At 43.1% G+C, this 27,547-nt stretch overlaps 1 protein-coding gene and 1 long non-coding RNA gene across 5 annotated transcripts; one reads left to right on the top strand and one right to left on the bottom strand.

Moving 5' to 3' along the window:
* Window positions 1–211: 211 nt before the first annotated feature.
* Window positions 212–26,203, bottom strand: quob (quattro b). Of its 4 annotated transcripts, XM_019880795.1 has the most exons (25): window positions 25,263–26,203; window positions 15,319–15,516; window positions 13,650–15,147; window positions 12,315–12,512; window positions 12,042–12,162; window positions 10,958–11,051; window positions 10,344–10,430; window positions 10,149–10,265; window positions 9,748–9,846; window positions 9,504–9,652; window positions 9,175–9,313; window positions 8,977–9,093; window positions 8,247–8,444; window positions 8,091–8,132; window positions 7,207–7,994; window positions 6,881–7,130; window positions 5,840–5,929; window positions 4,764–4,988; window positions 3,551–3,721; window positions 2,918–3,095; window positions 2,302–2,418; window positions 1,671–1,991; window positions 1,223–1,446; window positions 1,070–1,113; window positions 212–969 (listed from the first exon to the last, which is right to left on the bottom strand). In XM_019880795.1, the coding sequence occupies exons 1-24, from the start codon at window positions 25,263–25,265 to the stop codon at window positions 1,081–1,083; spliced, it is 5,457 nt and encodes a 1,818-aa protein (XP_019736354.1). In that variant the 5' UTR covers window positions 25,266–26,203; the 3' UTR covers window positions 212–969; window positions 1,070–1,080. The 4 variants fall into 4 exon arrangements, with proteins under 4 accessions (XP_019736354.1, XP_019736352.1, XP_019736355.1 ...); XM_019880793.1 differs by having other exon boundaries at window positions 527–969; window positions 7,207–8,132; window positions 25,263–26,201; XM_019880796.1 differs by having other exon boundaries at window positions 527–969; window positions 1,848–1,991; window positions 7,207–8,132; window positions 25,263–25,696.
* On the top strand, window positions 16,652–18,390 carry LOC109522338 (uncharacterized). The gene is made up of 3 exons (XR_002169554.1): window positions 16,652–16,720; window positions 16,838–16,904; window positions 17,179–18,390. It is a non-coding gene; the product is annotated as an uncharacterized LOC109522338 (long non-coding RNA).
* Window positions 26,204–27,547: the final 1,344 nt, after the last annotated feature.

The following is a 27,547-nucleotide window of genomic DNA, read 5'->3' as shown; positions in this document are numbered from 1 at the left end:
TTTGAGGCACTCCGGGGCAGACTCGTAGTAACACACGAGCGTTACATCACACCAAGAGTGAAGCCAAAGCCAGGCTTGTGTCCAAAACCGCACTGTGGAAATGACTTCAGATCTTTGCCAAGGAAGTCTTTGGCAAGTGATTTGTACTTTTTTTTTTTCCTCAATGAAATACTTAGAAAATAGCCACAAGGGAAGATGAATCACAAGGAAGTACAGTTTTATCTTTTATCTTGCCGTGGCAAAAACATATGCAAGCGGAAGCGTGTCAGCACAATTTGTTTTGATTGTGGTTGTCGGTTTAATGTGATTATCGGCGTGGAGGTGTCCGATACAATAAATTATTCATATTACAAAACAGGTGTGCAAGCGTAGTCCTGCTTGTTCAAGAAAAAAAAAAAAAGAAACCACCAACTCAGCATGAAATGGGTATTCTGGTTGTGTTTTGTAGATTTGATTTATTATTAGAAAAATATGAGGTGCAAATAAAAACAGTAAAAAAAAAAAAAAAAAAAAAAAAGCAAACAAATCAAACAGAAAGGCGTACGACTCTTAACATCAGTAACATTAGTGTTGAAAAGACACGTTGTGCTTACATGAAGCCGGATACATATGTACAAAAGGTATCAAATAATACAACGATACGTCTTTGTAACCATCAGTAATTGTACCCTCAAACTGTTATTTAGAGACGCAGACGGCGATTCATGTCTGTATTATTATTATTCCACACTGCATTCTTCAGTGGTTGTTTTAGCTTGCGCAAACTGAGAATAAACAGAAACTCGAATACCGTTTATGTGGGTTAACTTCCATCGATACAAAGCTGTGCCAAGTGTATATTTGATAACTGATCAATGCTAAAAGTGTGATTAGAGATTAGAAAACCAATCTGTACAATATCATACCGAGTGATTGAATGCATTATCTCCTGCTACAAAGAATCATGGCCCTCTTGGGTACTCTCAATCTGGGGGTGGAAAAAAAAAAAGAAAATTGAGTGAGCTAATCAGAAAAACAAACAGAAAACGTTATCTACACTGATGTCTTAGCGCACACTTTTACCGTATTTCGTGTGAGAGGTCAAACCTCAGTGGACTTGCCAACATTTGAGTTCTGTGACAAAGAGTTGTTTCGGTTATGGCAAATGTGATAATATAAAACGAAGCTTGCTCGCAGACAAAATGAAGAAATGTTATTGGACGACGTCGTTTCGGTGCTGCACCTTAGCACAGAGCCGATTCTTGGCCTGAAGTGCAACTGCTGCTCGGCTTTGTTCAGAGGATCTGCACGCTCCAGTTGGAATGGATCCCGCCGCCTCCCTGACAGCGGTGGCGGCGGTGCAGACTGAAGACGCGTCCTCGGCCTCCCTTTCCGGAGCGGAGCGATCACTGCGAGCGCAGCTGCTGAGGCCGCTGACACTTTCTCCTGAAGACTCCGAGCTGTCTACTGCACAGAGACAACAAACACCAAGTCAGGGTAGGATGAAGGGATGAGCTGATCGATCTGAAACTTCCAAATGGTAAATGACATGTTGATGACGAAATTAACCCTTTCAGGGCCAGCGGTTACTACAGTGGACAGTTATAGTGTGCATGAAAGGGTTCAAGCTCAAAGCCATCACATCCATTCCATTGTGGTTGAGTTTGAGAGGCAAAACCTTGAACACTCACTGTCCAAATATTTGGACCACACTGTACATTTTGATTCTTCAGTTGGCGGTTGCAATTGACAATTACACAATAAGTTGTGACTCCCACTCTCAGGGTCGAGGTCGTCCTCCTCTAGAACCCCTGCCGGTGATACGTGTCCTTCGAAGCCACTTATTAACGCCTTCTGCTGTGGCCCACCGAAATACGCTGTCAGGGACACGGAGCCCAGTCCTGAAGAAGAGGAGGAGGACGAAGTTCTCCGTGACCCGGCAGATTTTGTTTGGGCCCCAGGATGACCGTTGTGCGGTCCATACGATCCGACGTGGGTCAGCACCTTGTTTTCTATGGAGGGCAGCAAAAACACAAATATGTTTGATCATAACAAAATATACACTATTATATAATCCATCCATCCATTTTCTATACAGCTTATCTATTCACCAGACAAACACAAGGGCACATAAAAACAATAACAGCATTTGCATTCACATTGATGGACAATTTAGAGTGTCCAATAAAATCATGGGCATTTTTTTTAGAATGTGCGAGGAAGCCGTAGTATCCTCAGGAAATGGAGGCCGGAACCTCAGATCTGTGAGCCAGACATGCTGCTTATATTATCCAATAGCAATGACAGCGAGTATGAGTGCACCTCTTCCCATCAGCCCACAGTCAACAGCTCTGTCACTGATAGCCGCCTCACTGGGTTGGATGTCCATGAAGGGTTTGTTTCCAATTCCCATAAAGACTCTCTCTTGCATACGGATCTCTGACAGGCACACACACCAAAATAAATACATAAATAAACAAATAAATAAATATAAAGTCTTTGTTTTAGAAATGGGTGGACTACAATGCATGTGTGTGTGATATCTGTGTCAATTTAAATATACAGTATATATTGAATGATTGATTGAACATATAAACACAACATGAAAGACATAAAAATAAAAATAAAAATCTAAAAAAAAAAAAATCAATACATATCTTGGTCCAGTACAGCTTTTATGAAAATTTTTTATTAATGCCGAATCAATATTAAGAGTCAGTAGACCTTATCTTTTTAGTCTTTTCACAATATTTAATATTTCTTTATCTTTTATAGCATTAAGGAACAAAGTGGATGAATTGTTAATATATTTCTTGATTATGGAATTTACTTTGCTAGTTCGCGACCATCATGAATAAATCTGTTATTTTATCAAGAATAACATTTTTATCCTTCTTTATTTTAGAATTTAATATTCGCCGTGTTTCTTGTGTGTTACCTCGGTTGTGTAGCGCCTGATCCCAGAGGATCCGTTCCAGGTCCTTGGTCCAGGCCTCCTTCACTTCCCGGCTAAATGCTTGAAGTGTGTACGTGTCTTGGGTTTTCCGCTTTCGGAACCAAATCTCAAAGCAAAGGCCTGTGTCGCCAGTGTTCTGGGTCATGCCAACATCTGACGTCTGTGTACAAACACCAGGATCATTAGTATTAATTATCTGGGGTGGCTGGGTGTCGTCACTAGACTGGACCTGCAGTTTGCCTTTATTGGCTGTTTGTCATAATAAAGGTAATACTGCATTCATGGATGGACCAGTGTGTGTTTTTTTTAGCATGTATTAGAAGAAAAACAATTCTCAGTTAAAATATGAACGCGTGGTGGCACGGAGTGAACATGGCGTCCTAGGATATTGGTCATGTCTCACCATGTCTCAGTTCAGAAAAAGTTTTGTTATTGCAGCAAGCACATGCAGGCAAACACACCACACAGACCTCCTCAGTCCACTCACCTGTTGCATAAGAGGAAGCGAAGGCAACAGGCAACACGTATATTGTGCAGTTATGTGTATATTCTGGCATCTGTCAGTAAAATTCCATGACTACATATTGAGAAAAAAAAAACAGTGCACGTGCATACCTTGAATGACTGCTTGTAGACGTACGTATCATTCCCCACATCTGTCTTTCTGGTCTTGCTAAAGAGGATGAGTTCTTGAAAGAGGAAAATATGACGGGAAAACTTTTTCTTCCTGAACGTTACAGAGAACTCATCCTGGCGAATTAACTGCCCTTGCTCCTTGAGATTAACCTGCAGGGGACAAAAAAAGAATGATGCCAAACCTCACTCGGGATGGAATTCTGTTATTTTTGCATATTCTGTAACACAAACCATTTATTCACAAAACAGACGGAATATTTCCGATGAAAAATAACTTCTGATGGGAATTGACATTGACTGCCCAGCCCACAGCACCTTACATTCCACAGAGCAGACGGAAGACGTATTTGCAATCTGAATTTGATGCAATTTGGCCCATCCCAGAAGAACGATGACTGATCATGATTGATGCCACTCCTGCCTCAGCCTGCTCGCCCCCCTTGTCAGTCGTTTCCATTATTCATCATCAGCGCATCTCTACAGCGTTTCTAAAACTTTGATACAAATTACTAATATAACAAACATGCTCAAATGTTATTGTTAATAACTCAATTTATGCACCCGTATGAACAACACTGGTCATGTTGTTGATTTGTCACAATAATTGTCGGCAATGATTCCCCAATGTAGGAAACAGCGAAATACAGTATGTCACACTTCATTTCTATAAATCTCTGCAAGTGTTTTACATTTTCAAATGATCACTTTTACAATCGTCCTAATATCCCATCTCGGGTAAGCTATTTTTGGGACAGGCCCGAGTTAGTCGTATGGTCCTTGATGGCTACCTGATGTCTACTGATATTAGTCACCCCCTGCTCTGATTTGTCCACAAGTGTAAAGTGGCTGACAACCGTTCCAGGATGTACGCCGTATCTCGCCCAAAGTCAGTTGGAGGACAATAGTAGGATGAACGGGCTGGGGAATCTTGGGGTGCTCTGATCAAAAACTAATTGTTATGCCAAAGTTGACATCTCTGAGGATGTGGCTCAACTTCAGTTGGTGATGAAAAATTGCTCATCTTTATATGACAAACTGGTTGGGACTGAACCATCAACACTTGCGTACCTTCATTTGACACAATGACAGAATTCTCCTTCGATCAATGACCGAATATTGCTTTGTAGGTCTTTCCCTGGTACTAACAAAAAAAAAAAAAAGATGATATATTTAACAACTGAGTTGTCCTCACGTCACATTGGCGGATGGCATCCATGGCCAGCAGATTGTTGCCATGTCTGAGCTGGAAGTGAACGACCTCCAAGGCAGCTTTGAGTTCAGCCAGCTCTCTGACTTGTCCGGGCGCACATTCCCTCATCATGTCTTGCAGCAGCAGGCTGTACTTACTGATCCGCTGCACTGGTTTCAGTAAGTAAGACCACAGGTCCATTTTGTCCCTGAGATTCAGCTGCTTTTGCTGGTGGGGGAGGGACACAGGAGAGAGCTGTCAAAGAAGAGGTTGCTGACAATGTACAGAGGCAACACATTTATCTCTTGCTGCAGTAAAACATGAAGTGGATTTGTTCAAATTTAGATTGACACTGTCTGAAACTCAAGGTTATCATTCTGGCTGCTACAACATTGTGCAAATATCTTTCTTTGTGAGTGTCTCATACTATTATGGAGACACTTTCAATGCCGCAAGTCATACTATTAGAGAATGAGTTTTTGCCTTGAAAATTAAGACAATGCCATTTAATTTATTGTCCAAGTCGAGCCAAAGTTGATTTTTTTCCAATTGGTTGTTTATGTACTTTAAATGTTTCTATTTTGAACTTCTGTTTATTTAGCATGAATGGTTGTTGGTCTATGTATGCGATGCGATTATCTGGCAACCGGTTCAGGGTGTGCCTCTCCTACTGCCCGAAGACAGCCGGGATAGGCTCAGGCACACCCGTGACTCTTGTAAGGATAAGTGGATCAGAAAATGGATGAATGGATGGTTTTGGAATGCACACCTGCCTCACCTCCCCGCTGCCCTGCATTTGGATCTGTAACAATGCCAAACTTTAACAGCACCAAATGAAAAATACCTTAGATAATAAACTTCGGGGAAGAGTTTTTTTGGGGGCTGACTAACAATAATAACATTTGAAGAATTGCTGACCATCAATCCTGCTTGAATGATGTTGTGCTTGCATGCTAACCAGGAGCCCATAAGCTGAAACAGGTGCATCATGACCCCTTTAAATAACAGTCTTAAAGTAAAACATTTATATCTCACTCCCCTTAAAGAAAGATTGAATTCAGAGAAAAAATACTATTCACCTTGAAGAAAGCCTTTCCGTGATTGATGAGTAGACTATCAGACTGCGGTTTGTTTTTGCTGTAAAGGGCATACAAAGCAAAGTTTTCTCTCTAAAAGGAGGTGAGAGAAAGAAATGCCATTAGATAAACGCATTATCACGCGTCCACTGTGTGTCACGTTGACAAGTTACGTAATGTACTTTAGGACTGTGGTCCTCATCGTCATTTGGTGCCAGGTCACACAGAAAGACGAAATAACTTACATTCCTTCCGTTTTATTCATTTCGGAATCTGAAATATGTTTTATTTTGAAAATTTACCGGATTCTCTGTTGTATCCGTTTACAGTTTTGACGCAGGTGAATGAGGCGCTTCTCGGTCACGTGATAGTTTACCGCTAAAAAATGAAACCCAAGAGCTTGCAAAATTAATAAAAAAAAACAAACGTCTTCGGAAAGTTCCTGTGGGAAGGGGAAAAGGCTCAGCCAGGCGACAGAAGAGGAGCCTATGACTTCCAAGACAAAGAAGGCTACATTTAACAAGACAGTATCAGGAGTCCGACTAAAGATACGGATTTATCTCAACAGGAGATTCCCAAGCACGAAGCCCACTCTGCATAATATGTGGCGATGGTGAGTCGTATTTTTTGCGGGGTATCTTATTTTGAAGGCATGTTTAAACGTTACCATAGCGACCAGAGAGCGTTTCGGCCAGACCGGACGTTCCTCGTGTCATGATTCGGGTTTGTTATTATGTTACGAGAATACCACAGTTGTCATGCAGGCCATATCATATTATTTTGTTGTATTTATCCGGCCTTAAATGGCGGTCCCTGAAAATATTGCCCGTGGGGCAAAAAAAAAAAAAAAAAAAAAAGGTTGGGCACCACTGTTTTAGGACATTTCACAATTTTATAAAAGCAACATATTAGCTGCGAGTTTGTTGTTGTTTTTAGCTAAAAATTATCATTTTTTTGGGGTAATATGTAAAGCTGAACAATTGCTGTTCCAAATAGCAAATCATTGCAATGGCGTGAATGGAAATGAATTATTCTGTCACCTACATGTCGTAGAAAGCAGCGTCCCACCCGAAAGGGTTCGTTCAGGCAGTTCTCCAGCTCACTCAAGAAATGATGGCGGTGGAAGTCATGCAGTTTTTCCAGGTTACCAAAGACGCTCCCCTTCTGACCCCGGAGGTCCTGCGGGACGTCGCTCCTCTCCAACTCGGGGAAGTAGTGCTCCCGAACATAACCCAGAGCCTTTACGTATTCCCTCTCCGTGGACAGAAGCTCTTCCATGATCTTTCGCAGTTTCCTGAAACAAAGCATGACTGAAGTTTCCTGGACAGGACCTTGCGATGCTTTCAATTGAGGGAGGGAGCCTAACTTACAAAACATTGTTTCCATTGTTTTCCGTCGGCGTGAAAAATGACTCATTTGTCTCATCTGAGCTTTGGATTGAAGCTGGATCTTCTTTGGTGGGACATTCCTCATTACCATCTTTTGATTTGACACTCAGATTCTCAAATTGGGAGGAAGGCAGGTTTTGGAGCGGCTCTGACTTTTGTGTCAGTGGTACCTTATTCATCTGATAGACCGGTTCTTTTACATTAAAAAGTGAAACATCAATTGCAAACGGTGTATAAGTGGTTATAGGTGATCCCTCACTCAGGGACCGACCCAAGATTCGGTGCCATGAAATGTCTGCGTCCTCTTGAACCGAGGCTGTTTTCCTCAGGTCAGCCTCACTGTGGTGCCCCCTTGGTTTCCATTTTGTGTCGAGATGAGAGTGAAAATTTTGTGGTCCAGTTGGAGTTTCTCTATTATTTTGTGGTCGAAGCTCCAGAGCTGGAGGTTCTCTTTTTTCATTCCCTTTCAAGAATGCAGCTGTGGTGTGTTCACTTTCAGGGATGTAAGCTACATCCTTTTGAGAGGTTGGTTGTTGGGTCAGGGACCATTCAGCCTCCCTCATTTCAGTCCTCTTCTCCATTCCTCCATCTTCCCCATGAGTGCTTACGGCTGTGGTCTGTTGGTTTCGCTTCTTATCTTTGCATGCCTTCTTCTTCTGCATCTTCTCAAGACGCTGCCTGACTTCTTGGCAGCGCACCCACGCCGCATTCCACACGCTCATCGCCCCGCAGGAACCTGATCTTAAAGAACAGGCCTTAGATTTCAAGGCCTGGAAATGCCGGGTGGAGAATTCATCACCTAATCTCTCTTCATACATCTGCAGTGTGCTGAGAGTGGCCTGAGCCAAGTAACACCCATGCTCTACCTGCTCCAAAAAATGGCTGCATTCCTTGGCCAAAGCTGATGCCTACAGAGAGAGAGAGAGAAAAAAAAAAACAATGCAGCCTTTAGGTTCGCTCGTGTCAGTCAAACTGGGAGCATAGCGCGGTTAAAAACCCACAACCAAGCTAGCAAATCGAACCTGATCACAGAAGCGGTGCACTGTGACAAGTGTGTTTCGGTCTTTGTGCATCTGCTCCGCACGTGACATGAAGTCATCTACGTTGCACTTGAAGGTGCTGAGTAGAGTCTGAAAAACATCTGCCGCTGGACTGGACACACTTGAACCCACATTTTTTTCTGCCTCAGTCACGAGAGTCAAGGCATACTGTTGTTTTTCCTGGAAAAAAAAATTTACCTTTTTTTTTGACATTTCAACAACTAAACAGAAACAGGATGCCCTAGCTCAGTGTTTTTCAAACTTTTTTGAGCCAAGGCACACTTCGTTCATTGAAAAAAATCTCACGGCACACCACTAGCTGAAAATGTGAAGAAAAAAAACGCTTATTTGAACAATTAACGTGTTACGTTGTTACTAGAACCGTTTTTAACATTTAAGAATGACGTTATAACAGCTTGAATTGGAATCAAATGAACACAAAGAAAAAAGTATTTTATAATCTTTCATATTGTTTCACCGTCATCCTGCATTCATGCGTCACAAATTCGCTGGTCTGTCGGCTAAACACAAGGCAATTGGCTAGCTGTTGCTGCTCCCTAGCGGTATGAGAGGGTACTACACGAGTACTTTCTGTGCAATAGACGGCAAAGGCATAGAAATTGGATATTTTCCCAGTGTGCCGCGGCACAGGGTTTGAAAAACACTGCCCTAGCTGAGTCCATTTGAGCGTGCTTGTAAAGGACATCTGTACCTTTGCTTGCAGGAGGAACGTGTCAAACTGCTGCATGATGTCTTCAGTGTACAAATGATCTTTTTGGTCAAAGTCCTTCAGTCTGCGTTCACCTTCTTGACTGAACCACACAGCCGACTGCAGGGCGCGGCACAAAAATCATCGGACCAGCAATATCGCTGACGTTTCACCGCACGATGCGAACAGAACTCGCCGTACCTCTTTGATTTTTGCATCCATGTCCCTGAGCGTGAAAAGGAGCTCCAGTTGCTGAAGGGACTCGTTTGATCTCATCACCAGCACGTGGAGCTTCTCCTCCACCTGGTTGTACAGATGTGTCACTGACTCCAGAGCATCTCTGCAACCACAGACATTCATTGTTTGGGTCGACACCAAGAGGGAGAGACATCACGATACAGGGAAAAGGTAGTTGAATGTAGTTGAAAGAAAACGAGAGTGATGATAGGAGCAGATGATTAGAACCATTTCAGTCTTGTGAAATAACCGGAGAGCAACAATCCAACCCGAACCAAAAACATATGTGATACCTGTAGTCTTCAGACTGTGGAAAGCGGAACTCTTCCCTCCTCATCCTGGCCAGCACCGCCCCACCTTCTCGCTGCAGCGTCACCAATCGGGTGTCCTCCAGCACCTCCTTCATCAAATCCCTCTGTTCCTGAATGCATCCACGTACTTCCTGCAACAGTAAAAAAAACGCTTGTTGTGGACACAATTGAAAAAGAAACTGCACACATTCAGTTTAACAATGCTTTGTTTTGATTTTTTTTTAACCTGGGCTGTGTCCATGACGTTGCCTTCATTGACTTGAGTGATAGCCCTCTGTAACAAACTGTCAGCCTCTTGCAGGTCCGTGATGAAAGAAACCAGTCTCTGAAATGGAATGCAATGAAGCTTTAGGGGAACAGACTGTCACACAGCAACTGTCTGAAGCAAACACAGTCAGTAAAATCCCAAATGCTGATTTCCACGTCCTTCCGTAATTCCCTTCGAGGAGGAGTTTTCAACCTTTGGTCAATAAAATGGGGGGAAAACCCCCCCACCCGGCCTTCTTTTGTTGCATAACTAATACACATTGTCAAGACGCGCATGTACACTCTCCCCTTGTGAAGTCCAAGTCCTGGTCATCTTTCGAACATCTCACTCTGATAAGATGGTGCAATTTTGGGTGTTACCTGATGGAACTGCAGCCAATCCGTATGACTGTAGGTGAAGGTTCCTCCCAGTTCTGAGGTTAGCTGGGAAACGTCCACTGTTTTGTTGAGGGCCTTCATAGACGTCACCAAGTCCATCTAGCAGACAGCAACAACATTGTGCAAAAAAATGAGCACAGGAATCTGTACTCTGAGACTGACTTGAACGTTTCTTACCTGCAGGCCAGGCTGCTTTTCAGGGCGTGGGCATGTGTCTTTATCCACCAGCATTACGATACTGTGGACGGCGTGAAGTGCTTGCTCCTGTTGTAAACAGAAACGGCTTGTGACTCTGGCGTGCAACTTTTTATCCACGCAACAGTTTTCAAACGTGCCACAATCTCTCTCTAAAAAGGGGATGTCTCCCCCTAGCGTATTCTTGGCAAAACATCCATCCATCCATTTTCTTGAGCCGTGATTCCTGAACACGGCGTCACTAGAAACGATCCAGTTTCACTTGATTAGTGTGGTAATTTCCTACAAATATTGTGTCGTCGTTTATCTATCCATGACGGAAACCTCGAGTGACATCAACTACAATAATTAAACGCAAGTCCACAACATGACAGAAGATACAATGAACCTGAGTATCCACTAGTTATCACTCATACAACATAATAATGTCTTTGTGTTTAACTAAACGGATTCCACACAGAGTATGTAAATTTGTAAGTAAATTGAGATGAGATCATGTGGGTACTGTATTTTTTTTTTTTTCATTTTAAGCGACATTTTGATCCACCACTTTTCGGTCTTTTGTGTCTTATCTCTCCTATTGTTGTTATTTGAACCTGTGCCATGAGCAGAGCTTTGTAGAGGTGAGGCGGTGGAGCCTTCTTCCTGGCATCGACGACCAAAGTCATTCCCAGTTCTTGAACATCTTTCCTAAGAAAACAATGACTCACTTTAGGGCACATCCAAACACGTCGTCTTCATCACAGGGGTCTTTGTGAGAGAGCGGCTTCTCACCAAATCGGTAATTATCTTTTATCACTTCATCTCTCTCTGTGTCAGACATCCTCACATATTCATGCTTTCACACGCCCTTCATAATGGCCTGGACGGTCTTGAGGGACTTGAGCCTATGTCAGGCCTGTGTGCTAATTCTAGCAGGGTGTGCATACCAGACATTTGGCCGCCAGCCTGGCTACAGTACATACTTTTGAGCTGTGGCTCCACAGAAGAGAAGGATGCTATCACATTAGTTCAATTGGTTCTTGAACTACAAAGACTATGTGAGTGTCACCGTAAACATAAAACATTGTTGAAGTGTTGAAGTTGAGAGTAAGTGGTAGACAGAGGTCAACAAAGACCACTGTCGCTACCAGTTGGCCCTAATGGTTCATTTGATATAATGCATAGTATGTAGAGTTTTAAGTGAGTGTACTGTGAACAGATAGTTGGGATGCACTGACTGTACTGTACAGGTATATGAAATAGTTGGATTCCTACTGCCCTCTTGTGGCCTTAACAATTATTACGCAACCACCACATTGGTGTTTCCCAATCCTGTACACTTGACTACAATCCTTTACTATTGAATTTACGTGTCACTCTGAATATTAAGCAAACAGCAACTGCGTAGATTCACAGAAAGTGATAGTTTATAGGCTGCAATACATTTAAAGTTCTCACTTTTGCGTGCTTACATTTTTGGACGGCTAAAGGTCACTGCACTCCCAACAGGACTGACAAAATCAAGCTAACAACGTCCGACCTCTTAGCATGTAGTTTCTGTTCTACTTTGCCAAGAGAGGAGTAGGAGGCAGCGACTATGCAAATGCCTTTGCTATGCATTCTCAGATTTGGCACTCTTAATGATAGGAATAGTACTCTGATTTCATTTTGTTCAAACTTTGATTCTGCATGGGGCACCTGGGAATGGAGTGAAGGTAGAGCAGTAACTCGCAGAGATTCTGTGCTGATAATGGAGGTGAGGTCCACTCCTTGTCACAGTAAACCTCCACCACTGCCCGGCCAGTCTTGTCCCGGCTGCCTGCAGGTGAGCAAATAAAAAATGTAATGAATGAATAGGAAGGTACCAACATAAACTCTCCATAAGGTTAATTGACGAGTTTAATGTTGGCCTTCATAAAATAGCGTCTGCCTTTTATGAGAACCTATTCACTTCTCAGGAAGTAAAAGTACCTGGTAAACAAATGATAGACAGTTCAAGCAAACCGCGGATGCTTTGAAGAGTGGACTTCAGACTTGGAGGAGACGGAGGGGGCAAAGAGCTGCCAGATGGAACCTGAGAGGAGTATTTGTCTTCTGTCTTTGAGTTCTGGAGTCTCGGGTGCGGTTCATTTGTAGTGGAGGGAGTTTCACTTCCGCCAGGCTGGGAATCTGTTAGTAAACATAAACGTGTCCATACATTTTTTTTTGTTCAGGGTCACGGCAGGGTCAGGGGTCAAAACCGGCTAACGGCTCAGCCCTGCAAGGGTTGACAGGACAATTGTGAACGGGTCATATAGTACTACTACTACAACTACTGTTACTCTTACTATTATGACTACTGTACTACTATTACCACTATCCATCCGTCCTTCTGTCCTTGTTCTATAGCCCTTGTCCTCATTCGGGTTGTGGGCATGCTGTAATCTATTGCAGCTGACTCGGAAATTATAGGGCACATACAGACAAACATTCACATGCAGACCTATGGACAGTGTAGAGTCTTTTATTAGCCTAACCTGCATGTTTTTGGAATGTGGGAGGAAATCTGGTGTATCCGGAACAAATCCACAAAAGCCCGAGGGAGAACATGTCAACTCCACACTGGAAGGCCACTACCACCACTCGTAATGACAAGACTTTTGACAAGGATAAGGACTTGATTCCACGTGAACCACTATACGATCAACTTGTGCACGTTTATAGTCACATCACAAGTGATGACCCCCCCCCTATGAACGAGTACAGCCACCTGCACAGCTGTGTGTAAAGCTTTACAAATGTGCCTTGCTGTAACAAATGCAATGGCCCAGTTACTAAACCAGCCTTTGATTTCAAAAATCTTAATTGGTCTCTCCTCTGAGCCAACAAAGGCTTTTCAGTGCTTTCTGGCTTTTCTGCTTTAATAGCCCGTGACATGCATATCTCCGGTCAAGATCTGGGCATGCATCCTCTCAAGGTGCAAAGGATCATATGCCAGTGAGCGCACAGGACCCAGAATGGCTGTTCTGGCCTGCTTTGATGTCCACCTGCACAACAAATTGCAACGTATCAATTCATCACAACCTCCTCATTTAAATGGGAAGCTATTTCCCGTCATCAATTATAGTGATGTAAATGCAAGCAAAATTACAACAGAAAATGAGAGTGGCTCTACTGAGGATCATATTTGAAAATTAAACTCTCCATCCGTGACCTACAATACAATGATTCCTTTTGCAAATGTTCTAGGGCCTTTCTAGTGTTCACAAATTCATCCTGTGAGAAAGTTTATGGAAAAAATATGGAATGTTCATTCTGACTTCTTACCTTTCCTGTAGAATTTCAGTTTTTCCAGCTTTGGGATTGCCTCATCTGGCAGGTCAGCTTTCGTGCTCTGCATCATGCTGCTAACTGTCTCGGGGCAAATATCGCTGTGGCTCCTGTTATTGTGTTTGTAGAAAAGTGGACTCCCTTTAGGAGTGTCAGATACAGTTGACAGAGACCTAACCTTAGATTTGTGTTTGCCTGATGATTTCACAACATCCACTTTTTGGTGTGGCTTCTTGTCCGGATCATCACATGATTCTAAAAGTAACCCGGGTCGCTCCACGTGCTCAGACCGAGAAAGAAGTTTGGTTTGAATTTTATGACTGTAACTTAAGCCGGGAGTTGATGTCAAAATAACGGGGGATTCCTTTAGAATGTCCTCTGATTCAGAGCTTGTGGGGAAAATGTGTGTTGTTGTCTCACAGCAGCGTCTGTATTGGCACAAGTCATGGCCTGACATGGGCGTAGTACAGTGGTTACAAAACTGTCCACGTTCAATGTTTTCTTCCAGATCTTCACAAAGGCCGACCTCCTCCAGTGCCGAAAGGTAGTCAACGCTCCCTTTTTCGAAAGGGACGGGGTTTCTCAGCGCCGCTAGGTATGAATCCCGGTACCGGCATTTGATGTCGTGCTCCGAGGGGTCCTCCACCAGCTTCTCCTGGCTGCATGGCATACAAGGCTCCTCTGCGTACTGAAGGGTGCGGCCGCAGAAAACGCTGCTCGGCAGTTGCGCAGATGGCGGCGGCGGTCTGACAGGTTTGATCAAGACTGAATTTGGTGGATTCGAATGGCTGCCATGTTTCGTTCCAAACTCCTTCCCTTTTGCGACCTCCACTAAGTCCACATAATCACCTTCGATTTCGAGATAGTTGCGGCTGTCCCAGGTGTTCGGGGACACCCACCCCACAGGTTTGTTTTGAGGTTTAGAATAGGATCTGGGGATTCTTTGATAATGGTCCAATCTGACAAGTCTGGTAGAACTATCCACAGGTCTTAGGGATGCTGACATCCGATCTTTTAACGGAACAACCCGAGCCTCCAGCGGCAGAGTGGATGCGCCGTAAGTGCACGGAACTGACATAAGCTTTGGCTCTGGAGGAACTTCCTGGTAAGTGGTCATAACCTTTGGCTTGTCCAAAAACTCAGGGACGGCCACTTCCGCCCACGGCAACTTGATTACTCCTTGTTCAGTGCAAAGTAAGCAGCGAGAGAGAGGAGTCCCGTGGCGTCCATCGTTGATGTCCTGCAGCCAGTTTTCAGTGAAGATGCACGGGTAGGAAGTCTCGGGGATTGGGGTCTCCTCCACTTCCCGACATCCGGCTTCCAGAAGAGTTTTGAGGACGATACGAGCTGCCTGATCAGCAAAAGGTTCCACCTGCAGATAAAAGTCTCCAGGACGCAGCAGCAAGGGGTTCACGGGTGCTAGCTGGACCACTGTTTTGTCATGGAGGCAGAGAGGCCAGCCTTCACAGCGGAAAACCACATCCGAATATTCAGCCTGAAAATATATAAGCAGACTTTCATGTATTCCTTTGCAACCGTGATATTCCCGAAGAGCATCTCCATCTCGTGCTTCATGAACATAGAAACTTGGAATCGTGTTTTTAATTTGCTGAGCTTTTAAGTTGTTGTGGTGGAAACACCCGATATCGGTATATGCGTTACTTACACATGCAGCCTGCTGTACACTTTCCAGCAAGTGTTTGGAAGGGATAAGGAAATCCAGTAGGCACTGCAAGGCATCGCCGTGGTAACGTTCCTCGATGGTACGGAAGAGCTGGCTGAGGACGATGGACGCCGTGGCCTCAAAAGGTGGGAAGAGGGCCGAGAGGGCACTCTGGATGGACGAGTCCAGAGATTCTGGGTTCTGCACAACCACAACAAGAAATGATTGAGCTCGATTACGGTCTCCATTTTACGAAGAGGTCACAAATGGAGCTTTGTCCATTTTGCTTGAGTTCCACTGGAGGCGTTGTGGGGTCAGCTCTCGCTCGGTTACGGTGTTCATGTGAGCTTGCAAGGCTTTCTTTCTCTAAATTGGCCCCGTGATTGACTTGCAACCAGTTCAGGGTGTAGCCTAACTGGAATCAGTTCCAGTTCGCTGTTACCCCGAAGAGGATATGCTGTGTAGAGAATGTCTGTATAAATACCAAAAAAGGACCCAGAAATGAATATTCTGTGTACCGCCACATGAGAAACTGGAGCAATCACATCAAAATGACCTTGTTCTCGTTAAATGCATGTAAGAGCAAAATGAGACTAATCAATAACATTTTTACTGTATCTGGAGAAGATTAACTCTGCGCATGTTTGCAGCTTGTTTCTGGTCTTATTTCATGGTCTTTCAAAAAAAATATCAGAACCAGCTGGACATCTGTGCAAGTACTGCAAAACACACAGCGGTCCCTAAAAAATGCCTACAATGGTCTTGATGTGGTGAAGATAATCAATTTCATGTGCTCGAAATGAATGAGCAAAAATTTTTTAAATGAAAACATTTTGTACGGGTAGAATCTAAAGCCATGTACATCCACCACCTCCATCGCATCTGACTTTGAAGTGAGACACAAACTCAAAGCTCCCGGTAATTTGCAGTCATCAGTCAACCTAACAAGTTTCTGGAGCGGAAGTTGGAGAACATGGAGAAAACCCAACGCAAGCACGGGGAGAACGAGCAAATTCCACACAGGAAGGCTGGAATCAATATATGAACCCAGAACCTGTTGCCGGGCACGCCGTAGCTGGCGCCAGTATTGGTTTCCATTTGTTTCCATGACAACTGGGATCCAATTTATTTGAGGTTGTTGTTTTTTTTTAAAAAGTGTTTTATGTTTCCATATGAACCTTGATATTTATGCTTTTTCTTCAAATCTTTTCAATAAGTATTCAGAATATTTTCTCAAAGATCGCTTCCGGTTTAGGGTCACGTGTGGCGGAAGGCGAGAGGATGAAAGAGAGAGAGAGAGAGAGAGAGAGAGAGAGAGAGAGAGAGAGAGAGAGAGAGACGAATCGACACCATCTGTTCGACTTTATTTTAGATGATCTACTTTCAGTTTAACAAGGCGCACACGGTAGATTATTTTCTGTTTATTTGTTTAATGTCTTGTCAAACAGATTATTGATTGTTGATGTTTAAATGTCTTTTGGTTTTCACAATGTTCCATGAATAAAACGATTGTGGACATCAGTTCGAGGGTCGTCCTTGACCGGAGTAGATCCAGACGCCGGCTAATCAAGTGCTGCGCCATGTTGCCAGTCAGGGCTCATTCTTTTTTTTCAAACATTTTGTGTACAGGATCTCGTTTCCCCCCTTTTCCGTTTGAATTCCAACATGTTTAGAACACCTTGCAATGCCACCAAAGTAAAAGTCGAGTCTCAAAATCAGAGCTCATCCTCTCGGCACCACGATTGCCTTTTAAAAATGCCCCCCCCCCCCAGAATTGATGACAAGGTTAAAATTAAACATCTTTCAAGATCTGGAGAGGTCTTAACTGCCTGCATGTCTGCTATTCATACGATCGGACCACAGTGTCTTGCAGGGGTGGAAAGGAGCCTGTTTACGGCCCTTCCTCATTTAGCCTGACAGCCACACCAGGACCAGGGCCTGACCCAGTGTAAACACAGTGCAGCAGCTTCAAAGACCTCACACTGGTTGTGCTGGGACCGATGCTGGTGCGACTATGTCGCACATTCGTGACACGCCGGCGAACTGAGGTCATTGCTGTTTTTCGTTGAGTGGTTCGGGAAAGCATTCGGTTTTGCCTCACTGTGCTCGGTATTTGTCAAATTAACAACATTTGATCTGTCAGGATTTAGTAACTCTTGTAGACGGCGTGCGCTAAGTCGAAAAGAATGTTTCCTTTTTTTGTGTGCACATCTGTAACAATAGATTATCTACAGGAGAACAAAATACCTCCGAGTCTGGTTCTTGAACCCTAATGGATCACAGCTGTTTGAGACTCGACTGTGCGCTTTTGAGCCTGATGTCGCAGCTATTAAAACATAGAGCTGGGAAAGTGGCTTAAGATATTTCATTTCCCATTGTGGAGATTTCAATTCCTTCAAAGTTTGGTTCGGTGCATCCAGTCATCTCAGAGTAAATTAATGTAGCATGTCAATAATGATTCACACATAAATCCAACTGCAAATATCATTTCTAGAATACATTTTTTGAAGTTTAGTTGAGCCCAAATATGTTCAATCTGGAAATGTCAAAACATGTTGGAAAAAGTTTCAATGTGGGTCGGGATCGTGTTCAAACAAAGGTGTTTAAAACCTGATATGTTGCAGCCTGGGTGGACCTCTGTGGGTGGTTCGACGGATGATATTCACATGATTAAGAGAGCATCGCTGGAGAGATTTACGGAGCGTTAGCTTTTTTGGAACCAGGTCACACGGTCCAGGCAGCCCAGGGAGTTGCCATGTTTTGTTTGAAATTCACAATAAAGAAAAAGACGAGAACTTACCGTTTCCCTACTGAGAGGCAATGTGTGCGGCAAAGTAATGACAACGTGTTCGAATCGAATCATTGCAACGATAAAATCGGTTGCGCGCAGCATGATACTACCTGCCAACTCAGTCAAACGCACACTTTATTTTGTCAATTATTTAAGCAAATTTATGGTGTTCCGTTGGTCAGGCTTCCTAGTTTTTTTTTTCCACTTAAACCGACATTCTCAGTACTATATACTCAACTTGTCTTAAGTTTATTTATAGTAGACTTTACACTGATTTGATCAGCTATATCGGATGGTACGATATTTTGCATTTTCCATCACATTTTACATCAGTGAAATCCACCGATATTTATGCGTGGGGGGCCGCCACAAATGAATTTTGGTCACCACGAAAAGATTTTTGGCGCTACCTGCTAGTATGTTACACTGCTCCTTGCGTGCGTCTCTTCATGGAGCCCCGTTCCATGCATGCAACGTCAAATGACTGAAGTACCAAAAGTATCATTGTGAACTTTGAAAATCAATCTTGGTGGTATCAGAGGCATCACAGATTTAATCGGTATCAAGCCTCCATGGCCCTCCAGCAGGCAAAATGGCCGCCTCTCTAATGGCCTCACTGCCTGTAGATAAAATTAGCATTTGCTTCTTTGCGGTTAAATGAATTTGATTTATTTATCAGCCTGACTCCTATCCGCCTTCTTATCGACCTGCAGTAACTTACTACTGGAATGTACACCATTGCTAATCGCTCTTCCACACGATCACATTAACATTGTGTTTGACATATCAAGTTATCCCAGCATTCGAAACAATACACACTGTTGTCGAAAGACACTGAGAAAAACTCAGAACATCGCTCTGAGGCCTTTCCCTTCTTTTGGTTACGAGACAAAATGCAGCGGCCGCTTCTCACAGTTTCACTCCCACAAACAGCCCCGTGCGCAGCGTTCCACTGGACTTCTATCCCAGCCTTTATCTTGTTTGCCTGGAGTGCAAAGGATTGGCGAGTCGATGACCACATTCCACAGCCGCCTCCTTTCTGCCCACTAATGCTGATGTTGCATGTGATGTAGTTCGGAAAAGGGATTGGGTCTCCAGCAAAGATCATTGTGGATCCTGATTTACCATGCTGGTGTGGACAATTATTTGCAATGAAGGGTCCGGCCGGCTCTCTTTGTCTTGTTTGCCATTTAAGAAAACCCCCTCCACCCGTCCACCCCCCACCCCTGGGGCTATTGCAGTCTTTGTTTCTCCATATTGCCTCTGGCTTTGGGTCAAACAAGCAGATTTGAGCCCTACTATAAACATGTAGTCAAGCGCTATATTGCGGTCCCTTTCTGCCATTAGCCACGAAGGAGGAGGCAAAAGGTTAAAGAAGGCAAACTGGCCGTGCTTTGATTGTCGAGATTAACTCAAATGGACTCTTGTGACTCATAATGCATTTGCCGATGTCATCACCACCCCCCCCCCGCCCCAGAAAAAAGAATTCTGTCAAGAAAGTGACCTCCAAGCTAACGTTAGCTAACAACACAAACGCTGACTGACTGTGTTGCATTCTGCATGCATGGGCAAGCTCATACTTCCAAAGGTCATATATGAAAACACAAGCAACTCAGCCATGACGACAGACATCGAGTGTGGCAACAAAGTGCTGATGGGATGTGACGCCTGGGCGTGTTTTCTAAACAGAAAGGCACTTGGTGATGTCCAAAAGGGAGAAGGAAATGTTCTGTCAAGAAAATAGTGAATCGGGGGCAGAGGGCCTCCAGGGCTTCTTTTTTTTTTTGCGTCCTACCACTTCAAGTAAATTGAAAAGACTATTTTCCAGGGCCCCTGTCAACTCTTTTTAACAGCTCTTTGAATCATTATGATTCAGGCGCAGTAGTTAGACGACAACAACCCCAGTTGGAAAGTTAATTTTTTTAATATGACTTTATCTATAATTGTTTTTGTTCACACGGGCCTGCGACATACTTGAATATGCATGCCGGCCAGTGTTGGCTCATTTTTGCAGAAGATTTACACAACATGATCCAGTGTTTTGTTTTTGTTTTCAAGTGTGGTCTGATACCGACCCTGGCAGGGTTATGAAAAAACTACCTGTATGGAATCAGATATTCACAGATCAGAATCAGGCCTCTTCCAATTGTGGGTACACATCAAATATGCATTGGATATGACTGCACCGTAAAGACAGATGGTGACTGTCCATATGCGAGGATTGGGAAGTAAATGCATCCACCTAAAGAAGTGATTTGGGTGCCTATGACAGATGTGTTGCGGTGTTGAGGTATTAAAAAAATTACGACAAAAGTATAGCTGGACTAACTATGGTATTTTAGATGATGATTTTATTCTAATTAATAAGCATTTTTGGTAGTATGGCTTCAAAATGGACTCTCAAATGCCATTTTGGCAACATAGCAATGTCGTTCATTTCCCACGCCATTCACTTGGAGAGATGTTTTTGAAATGTCAGCAATGTTAGACTGCAGATTGCCGTGTTGCTGTGAAAATAAGCAATGCCCAGTGTTTACACTGTCATGAAAAAAAAAAAACCCTGGAAAAAAATACGGAAATTAAAAATGTATTTTCCAGGTCCTTGAAAATTGACCCAAAAAGTCCGGCCTATATCATCCAAAAATAACTAGTTAGTGCCTTCATTTAAGCTGGGGTATTCCAAAGTTTTCTTCAAAGAGCCACAAAAAAATATATCTTACATATTGAATGTAGTGAGAAAAAAAATTAATATATATTGGTTTTTTTTTTTTTCAATTATGGTGATAAAGCAAAAATACTATGATTCGGGAAATTAGGAGTTTGTGTTCCCAGCACTAAAGCATCCATTTCTCTTACTCTCTGTGATGGAGAGCGGTCGGTCTCATGAGTCATCTGTTCATGATGTTGATAACCGTGTTAGCGTTGACGCCGTTGCAATTATTACGTGACAAAGTGTATCAAAATGTTTCTGCGGGGATTTGGTTTGATTTCGAGGCACTAACTGCAATGTTTCAAGTGATGACTTCGTTTGGTTGGTTGGTTTTCCTTTGTGCACATTAATAATTTTCGGTGGTGTAACTGAAATGTTTTAATTTTTTTTTTCTGTATTGCAAATGAAGTGAAAGGTTTTGGAACAGTCATGGGAAAGTATTGATTAAAAAAAAACATGTACGAACCCTGAATTGCGTTTTGATGTATTGCAGTCCAAATAGAGCACGAATAATCCTGTGCAATAAATCATGTCACCCGAGCCCGCCTTCATATGTTCATATAAACATGGAACAGGGACCTCCATGCCATTCGGCCTCCTCCACTCGTTCCTCCTCCGAGTGGAAGGGAGTCACAGTTGTCTTTATGTGCGATCCATTCTTATTAGCAGCAGCAGACAGACACTCCATTCAGAGATGACATCTTAAGTCCTTTTGACTGATAAAAAGCCCATCCAAGACTAAGTGCCTGCATTGCTTCGGTCCCCCGGCTGACAAAAAGGAAGCAAATTCCTTTCTTCGTTTCAGGGATGGTTCTGATTATCATTTGTTTATTTTCTACTCGCGGGGTTGCAGTGTGTAACACGAAAAGGCTGCCGAGATGCAAACGCATGCGCCCACGTGGATGAGCTTACGTTTGAATTCGCAAATGCAGACCGACTCACATTGAAGATTGACAACAGCCGTGCTCTGCACTCTTTTACTGTATTAAAATGTTCATTTTACCATGCCGTGGGACACTGGTGTCAAACTCAAGGCCCGGGGGCCAGTTCCGGCCCGCCACATCATTTTAGGTGGCCCGCGAAAGCAAATCATGTGTGTCAATTTCCATGATCCTTGCTCAAATCTGGACCGAAATGTGAAATTGTCATGCATAATCAATAACGTTGAGATTTTGCAAAGTGTTGGGGGGGACAATAATTGAGCAAACAGCAAACAAACAGTTGACAAATTTCAAAACTAGAAATGCATTAATTTGATTTGTTGTGTGCAAGTAATAATACGATGTAATGATTGGCCCTCCGAGGGATGACGTAACTCCAAAAACTGAATTTGACAAAAACTGAGTTTGACACCCCTGCCCGTAGGACAATCCAACATGTTTATTCTACAAACATGGAAAATAACACTCACGCTGGGGAAAATGATGAACGAAAAACAGAGCTGGCAAACTGAGACAAACATTGAAGCTCAATTGGTCCAGTCTGTTTAATCCAGCAGTATTAAACATGTTTGTTTTCAACCAGCAACAAAAGGATTACAAAATTCTTTAGCTGGGCCGGTGTACTGTAATCCTATTTGTTTTAAAACAAACTTTAAACATTGAGGGAAGGTGGCCGCTCTGAGAACTCCAGTCGCAACATATACGGCACTCGTATCGGCTATTCACTCAGCAATGGGTGTGTTTTGAAAACACTGCAAGGCACTTGACCCACTTTTTGTGAAACCGAGACAATAAACACAGTCAAACGATTGCCCACAGCTCCAAAATGTGTTTGTTTTTCTGACTGAACAAATTAAAAAAAAAAAAAAAAAAGTCGTCTCCATTCAGTTGTATCAAGTACATTTGCCGGTAATTCCAAGCAGATGGTTTTCATGGATTGGCAGCCGGAATTTGGCAATAATCAAAATGGCCAGGAAGTATGATTTTGCTTCCAGAGGGAGCTGAAATAATTGAAAGTGAAGAAGTGATGACGAGTTCTTGGCAAGGAAGCAAGCTACCGATGGCCTTCACTCGGCCGCTCACAGAAATGAACACTGACAAAGACGGCATCGGACTACAGAAGAAGTGGTTGCATAGCACAAGTGTCACTCATTCATCGCTAGTCCAGGCCAATTTTTATCGTAGCCTGGGCCAATTTCTGGTTCATTTTTGTGTCTTTTTGCCCGTTTGCTGATGTTCTTAATGGAAATGACAAGAAGAAGAAAAACTAGAAGTCGTATTAGGGTGTGTGTGGTAATAATTTCTCTTCATATTTTAAACCTTATCGCTTTTGTTACCAAACTTTTGGAAGGAAATGTTCCATTTTACGGACTTTTAAACGGTTCTGACAAATTCTTCAATTTTTTTCTTCTTCTTTTGTACAGTCACTTTTTGTTCAAACGTGAAAGAAATAATGAGACAAGTTGAACGTTTTCTCTGAATACAAACACATTGAAAGTCTTGTTTCACTTTGTTGTGTCTCTCTTGTGTATCAAAAGATACCATGAATGTAGCACCCATCTGCTAATTCTCTGGACCACTTATCCTGTTTAAAAGAAAGGAATACCATCGACTAAAGACAATACAATACAATAAATACATCCCGATTTATATCGCGTTTTCACAACATCTGCAGCTGTAAGAAAGCGCTTAAGACAAAGTCTTGGATGGGTTTGCCAGGCAATCACAGAGCGTTTAAGTGCGTGAGATACTGTCAGAATACGAATCAAGGGTTAAATAGCGTCACCGCTTTCCACGAATCAACTGTAGTCTGGATCAAATGTGAAAGGAAAATACAGAACGCCAACAGCCATTTCTTACATTGGCTTCGCTTATACTTTTTTTTTTTTTTTTAACTCTTATAACAAACATCTTTTGCATCCGCTTTGCATACCTTTTGACTACTATGACAGACGTTCACATCGGAAATCCAATGCCTGTTTGCTGTTAAATCTTAAATGAGGGTCGGTCAGCATCTCAACATAAATAAGCAGCTCCTACAAACACTCCTGGCTGGTAAAACCGGTGCCACGGCAACGGTGGAAGGATAAAGTGCAGTGACAGAAACTATTCACAACCAAACCAACACTTAAGTTTAGCTGTGGGAAAGGAGATCATACAACCGCCACCTGGATATTAATTTGTACAAACAGTTGTCTATCTGCTGTAAAATAAATATTAATACACAGTGAAATCCAAGTTCATTAATATGGCTTCATGGGACGCAGTGTCTTTACAGTAGTTTGGAACTATTTCAAATGCATTCATTTGAACAATGTTAGTTAGCACAACAAAGCGAGCAAATTGTTTGCGGCGAGAGAATTTTCAGTCATTTTAACTTATATTTTTAAGTTGGGGGACGATACAAAGGAACAATTAGTGCCGCAAACAATTTAATATGAAGGTCTCAGTTGCATGATCTCTGCTGTGAGATGCGGCAAAGCCAATTTTCACAACCGCAAAACTGAATTGCCCAACTTTAAAAAAGTTTGTTGCCTTGAAATTTTGAGTTCACTCATTCCCCCCCCCCAGCGCATGCACTCACTTTGCTTTTTCTTTGGCTATGGGGGCTTTTTGTGATGTCACAATGACAAAAAGAAAAATGATGATGATAACACTAAAATCAGTCATGTGACTTGTGACTGGATGTAAAATACGGTCTGGTACGTCGCAATGAATACATGGTGAGCTTTGATTAATTCTCGCAAAAAAAAATAAAAAATTGGGATGTTCAAAGAGAGTTTTTTTTTTTTTAACTTTATTTTACTTGAACAGAAAAACCCGGAAGTCAACCTTAGATTAGGTTTCAAGTTTGGAGGTCCCTCTGTATACTGCAAGCAATGATGAAGCCGTGTCTAAAAACAAAGAGAAACTTTTATTTGTACTTTGCAGCATGTTTTTTTTTTTTTTTTTTACAAAAGGGAGTTTTCTCCTCGGCGGTATGAACTGTTGAACTGCAAAGCTGCAGAAGCGTTTATACACCCAAAACTCCCCCCGCCACTCACGAAAGAATTTGGCCCCGTCCGCATGAATCGAAGTCTTTAGAAAAAAAAAATGTGAAGGACTTGAAGAAGCTTAACAACAGAGCCTGTGCGGCACTCTCTTGTCAGTGTTCTCACACTCCAGCACTTTGTGATGCTGCGGGCTGCTGATGGGAACCAGCCCCACCAACTCTGCTCAGGGCAACAAAAACTTTTTTATGGTCTTTCAAGTGACATCCACTTTTTTTGTTTCGCACTGTGCAGTGGTTGGGCTTCATTTTTGTTGTTGTTTTTGTGTCGAAATCGGGCACAAAAAAAAAAAATAAAAAAAACCTGACTTCAGTTGCAAACACACTTGACAAAGACAATAGAGGCAAACCTGCCCAAGCTCGACTCTCATGCGCTGTCCCACTAGGTCAGTGGAGCAGTGGAGTTCTTCAAGCGGACTGTAACAATGACCCACAAAGATAAATGCATGCGTTTACCATCTTCACAGAAGTTTCTCCTCTAACAGGCAGCAACTTTGGTCATAATCCTCCGCAGAGACGCTCCCCGGGATCTGCGCTGAGAGACGGGCCATGTTGAGAGGACCGGCGGACAGGTTGTCATCTGTTTCCGTACATCCCCGCGGCAGTCCTGACGGAAGACTGACAAAAGCCGCCTTGTTTCCTCATCGAATTTTTGTGCTCTTGCGGCGCGAGGACGAAAATCAAGTTGTCAAGGAAGTCTCCTTGTTCACGGGCTCTGTGGCTTTCTCTTGAGTGCTTCGAGCAAGCTGGGGGTGAACTGGGGAGAGCGAGAAAGAGAGAGAGAGAGGGAAGGGAAAGAAAGATTGTTCGAGAGGGGGAGGAGAAAAGCTTTCCCTTTTGGAGGAAATCCCCCTGGAGTCTTTTCAGTTTCTTCTCTCTCTCTCTCTCACAAACACACACACACTACATTCACACAGTCCATGCTGGCTTTATCACACACCCAAACACACCCTGAGACATAATATCACCCAAGAGAAACAGTCCACTCTGCACAAACACGGACGGCATGCGTGGCTCTTTCCAAAGAACGGCAATCGCCGCGCGTTGAAGCACACGACCGCGCAGATGTCTCCGCATTTCATTGAGAGAGCAAAAACACCCCTTCGATGTGGCCCCTTTCATTCTATTTTCATCGGCCAGAGCTTTTCGACAAACGAGCCCGTGCCTTTCTCCGCGCGCGGGCCGTCCCCTTCGGGTTTTTTCATTTCCTTCCTTGGGTGATTGTCCTCGGGCAACACAGTCCAGCCTTTGACTCCAATCAAAGACACAAGAGGGGCTTCCTCGCCTTGGGCCGCAGGCTAACCGCCTTCACATTTGACCTGAAGAATGTTGTGGTGTGCCCTCCAGACGTCTACTTTTTAAAACATCTGCGTTTAGGAGACGGCAAGGTGTTTGGAAGCGACATCGGCCCCGCATCGCATTCTCGAAAGGGAAGATTGACAGGCCCGACGCTTATTCCTCTCGGCTGGCTGCCAGAAAAATGAGCGCAAGTGGGGTCGTTTTGATTAGCCTTGAATGTTCCATGAATATTTTGGTTATGATGGGATGGGCCCGTTATGGTAAAGGGCCCAGGTCTGCAGTTTCTTTCATCTTGGTATATTGTAAACAGATGGATGGGTTACAAGTGTCTTTCTGTATTATATGAGCGTACCACTACGTGCATACAAATACTGCTGTTGTGGGAATGATCAAAATGGGTCAGCTTTCGGAAAATCCAACTCAACTGGCACGGACTCGCTGCTCAAAGCAGTATCAAGCGAAGAGCTTGACGTAAAACTGAAATACAATTCAGTCCAATAAAACTCCTTGAGTACATATATCTTGTCGAGGCTAAATCAAAGATTCTCTCCTATCAACGGCAGCCATTTTGTATGCAACAACAAACTTGGACCGCAATACAGTACTTCAAAACGGCCTTGCTAGCCACACTGAGGAGTTAAAAACAATCATACAACGATTGATGTTGATCATGAAGAAAAGAATCAGTCAGCTGTCTTCAAACTGCATGTTAGACAGATACTAAACCCTGAATTGGACACCAGCTAATCGCAAAGCAGACAAACTAGCGTTTGAGCACACGATTGAGAGCCTTCATTTAATTGTTTTGGGAATGTGGGAGGAAACTGGAGTACTCGGAGAAAACCCGCATAAAGCACGTGTGAGGACATGAAAACCCCACACAGGAAGGCCGAAGCCTTTCATGTATTTATTTCGTTTTTTTCCCTGTTCGGTTCACTTGCGCGGAGCACTCCCAGTGGGCATTTTGCTTCAAACTCGATCCATTTCCATTCCTTACAATTGTTTCAGTCAGTTGTATGGTGCTTTTGTTCAGCTCAAGATTCTGTGCCGACGGACATTTCTTTTGTTTGAGACTTAATGCTTCCTTCTGTTAGTTACAAAGCGGTGCTGAGTTTAGCATTTCTTTTTGTCATTCTTGTTGTCTCCTGTTATGAGCTTAGCGCTGGTATTGACAAAATTTCCCTCTGCCAAGAAAGTTGTCCATTTATTGGCATCTGTTATTTTTATTTGTTGGTAAATGGGGTCGCTTGAACAATTGAAAAACAAAATAAAACAACAACAAACAAAAAACAAGGCACATCTATTCTTGAAATTGATGTTTGGACTTGGTAGAAGTCACCAGCGTGTTCTCGTGGTGCGTACTTGGCACGCTGCAATGCCATGGCGATCACAAGATTTTTTTTTAAAGGTTACTCTGCCCATAAATAAATTTGAAATGCCCA

Source organism: Hippocampus comes, unplaced genomic scaffold (assembly GCF_001891065.2).
Source record: "Hippocampus comes isolate QL1 unplaced genomic scaffold, H_comes_QL1_v1.1 scaffold68, whole genome shotgun sequence".
NCBI lineage: Eukaryota > Metazoa > Chordata > Actinopteri > Syngnathiformes > Syngnathidae > Hippocampus > Hippocampus comes.
Note: the sequence above shows the minus strand (reverse complement) of the source record. Positions and strands in the feature narration are given on the sequence as shown.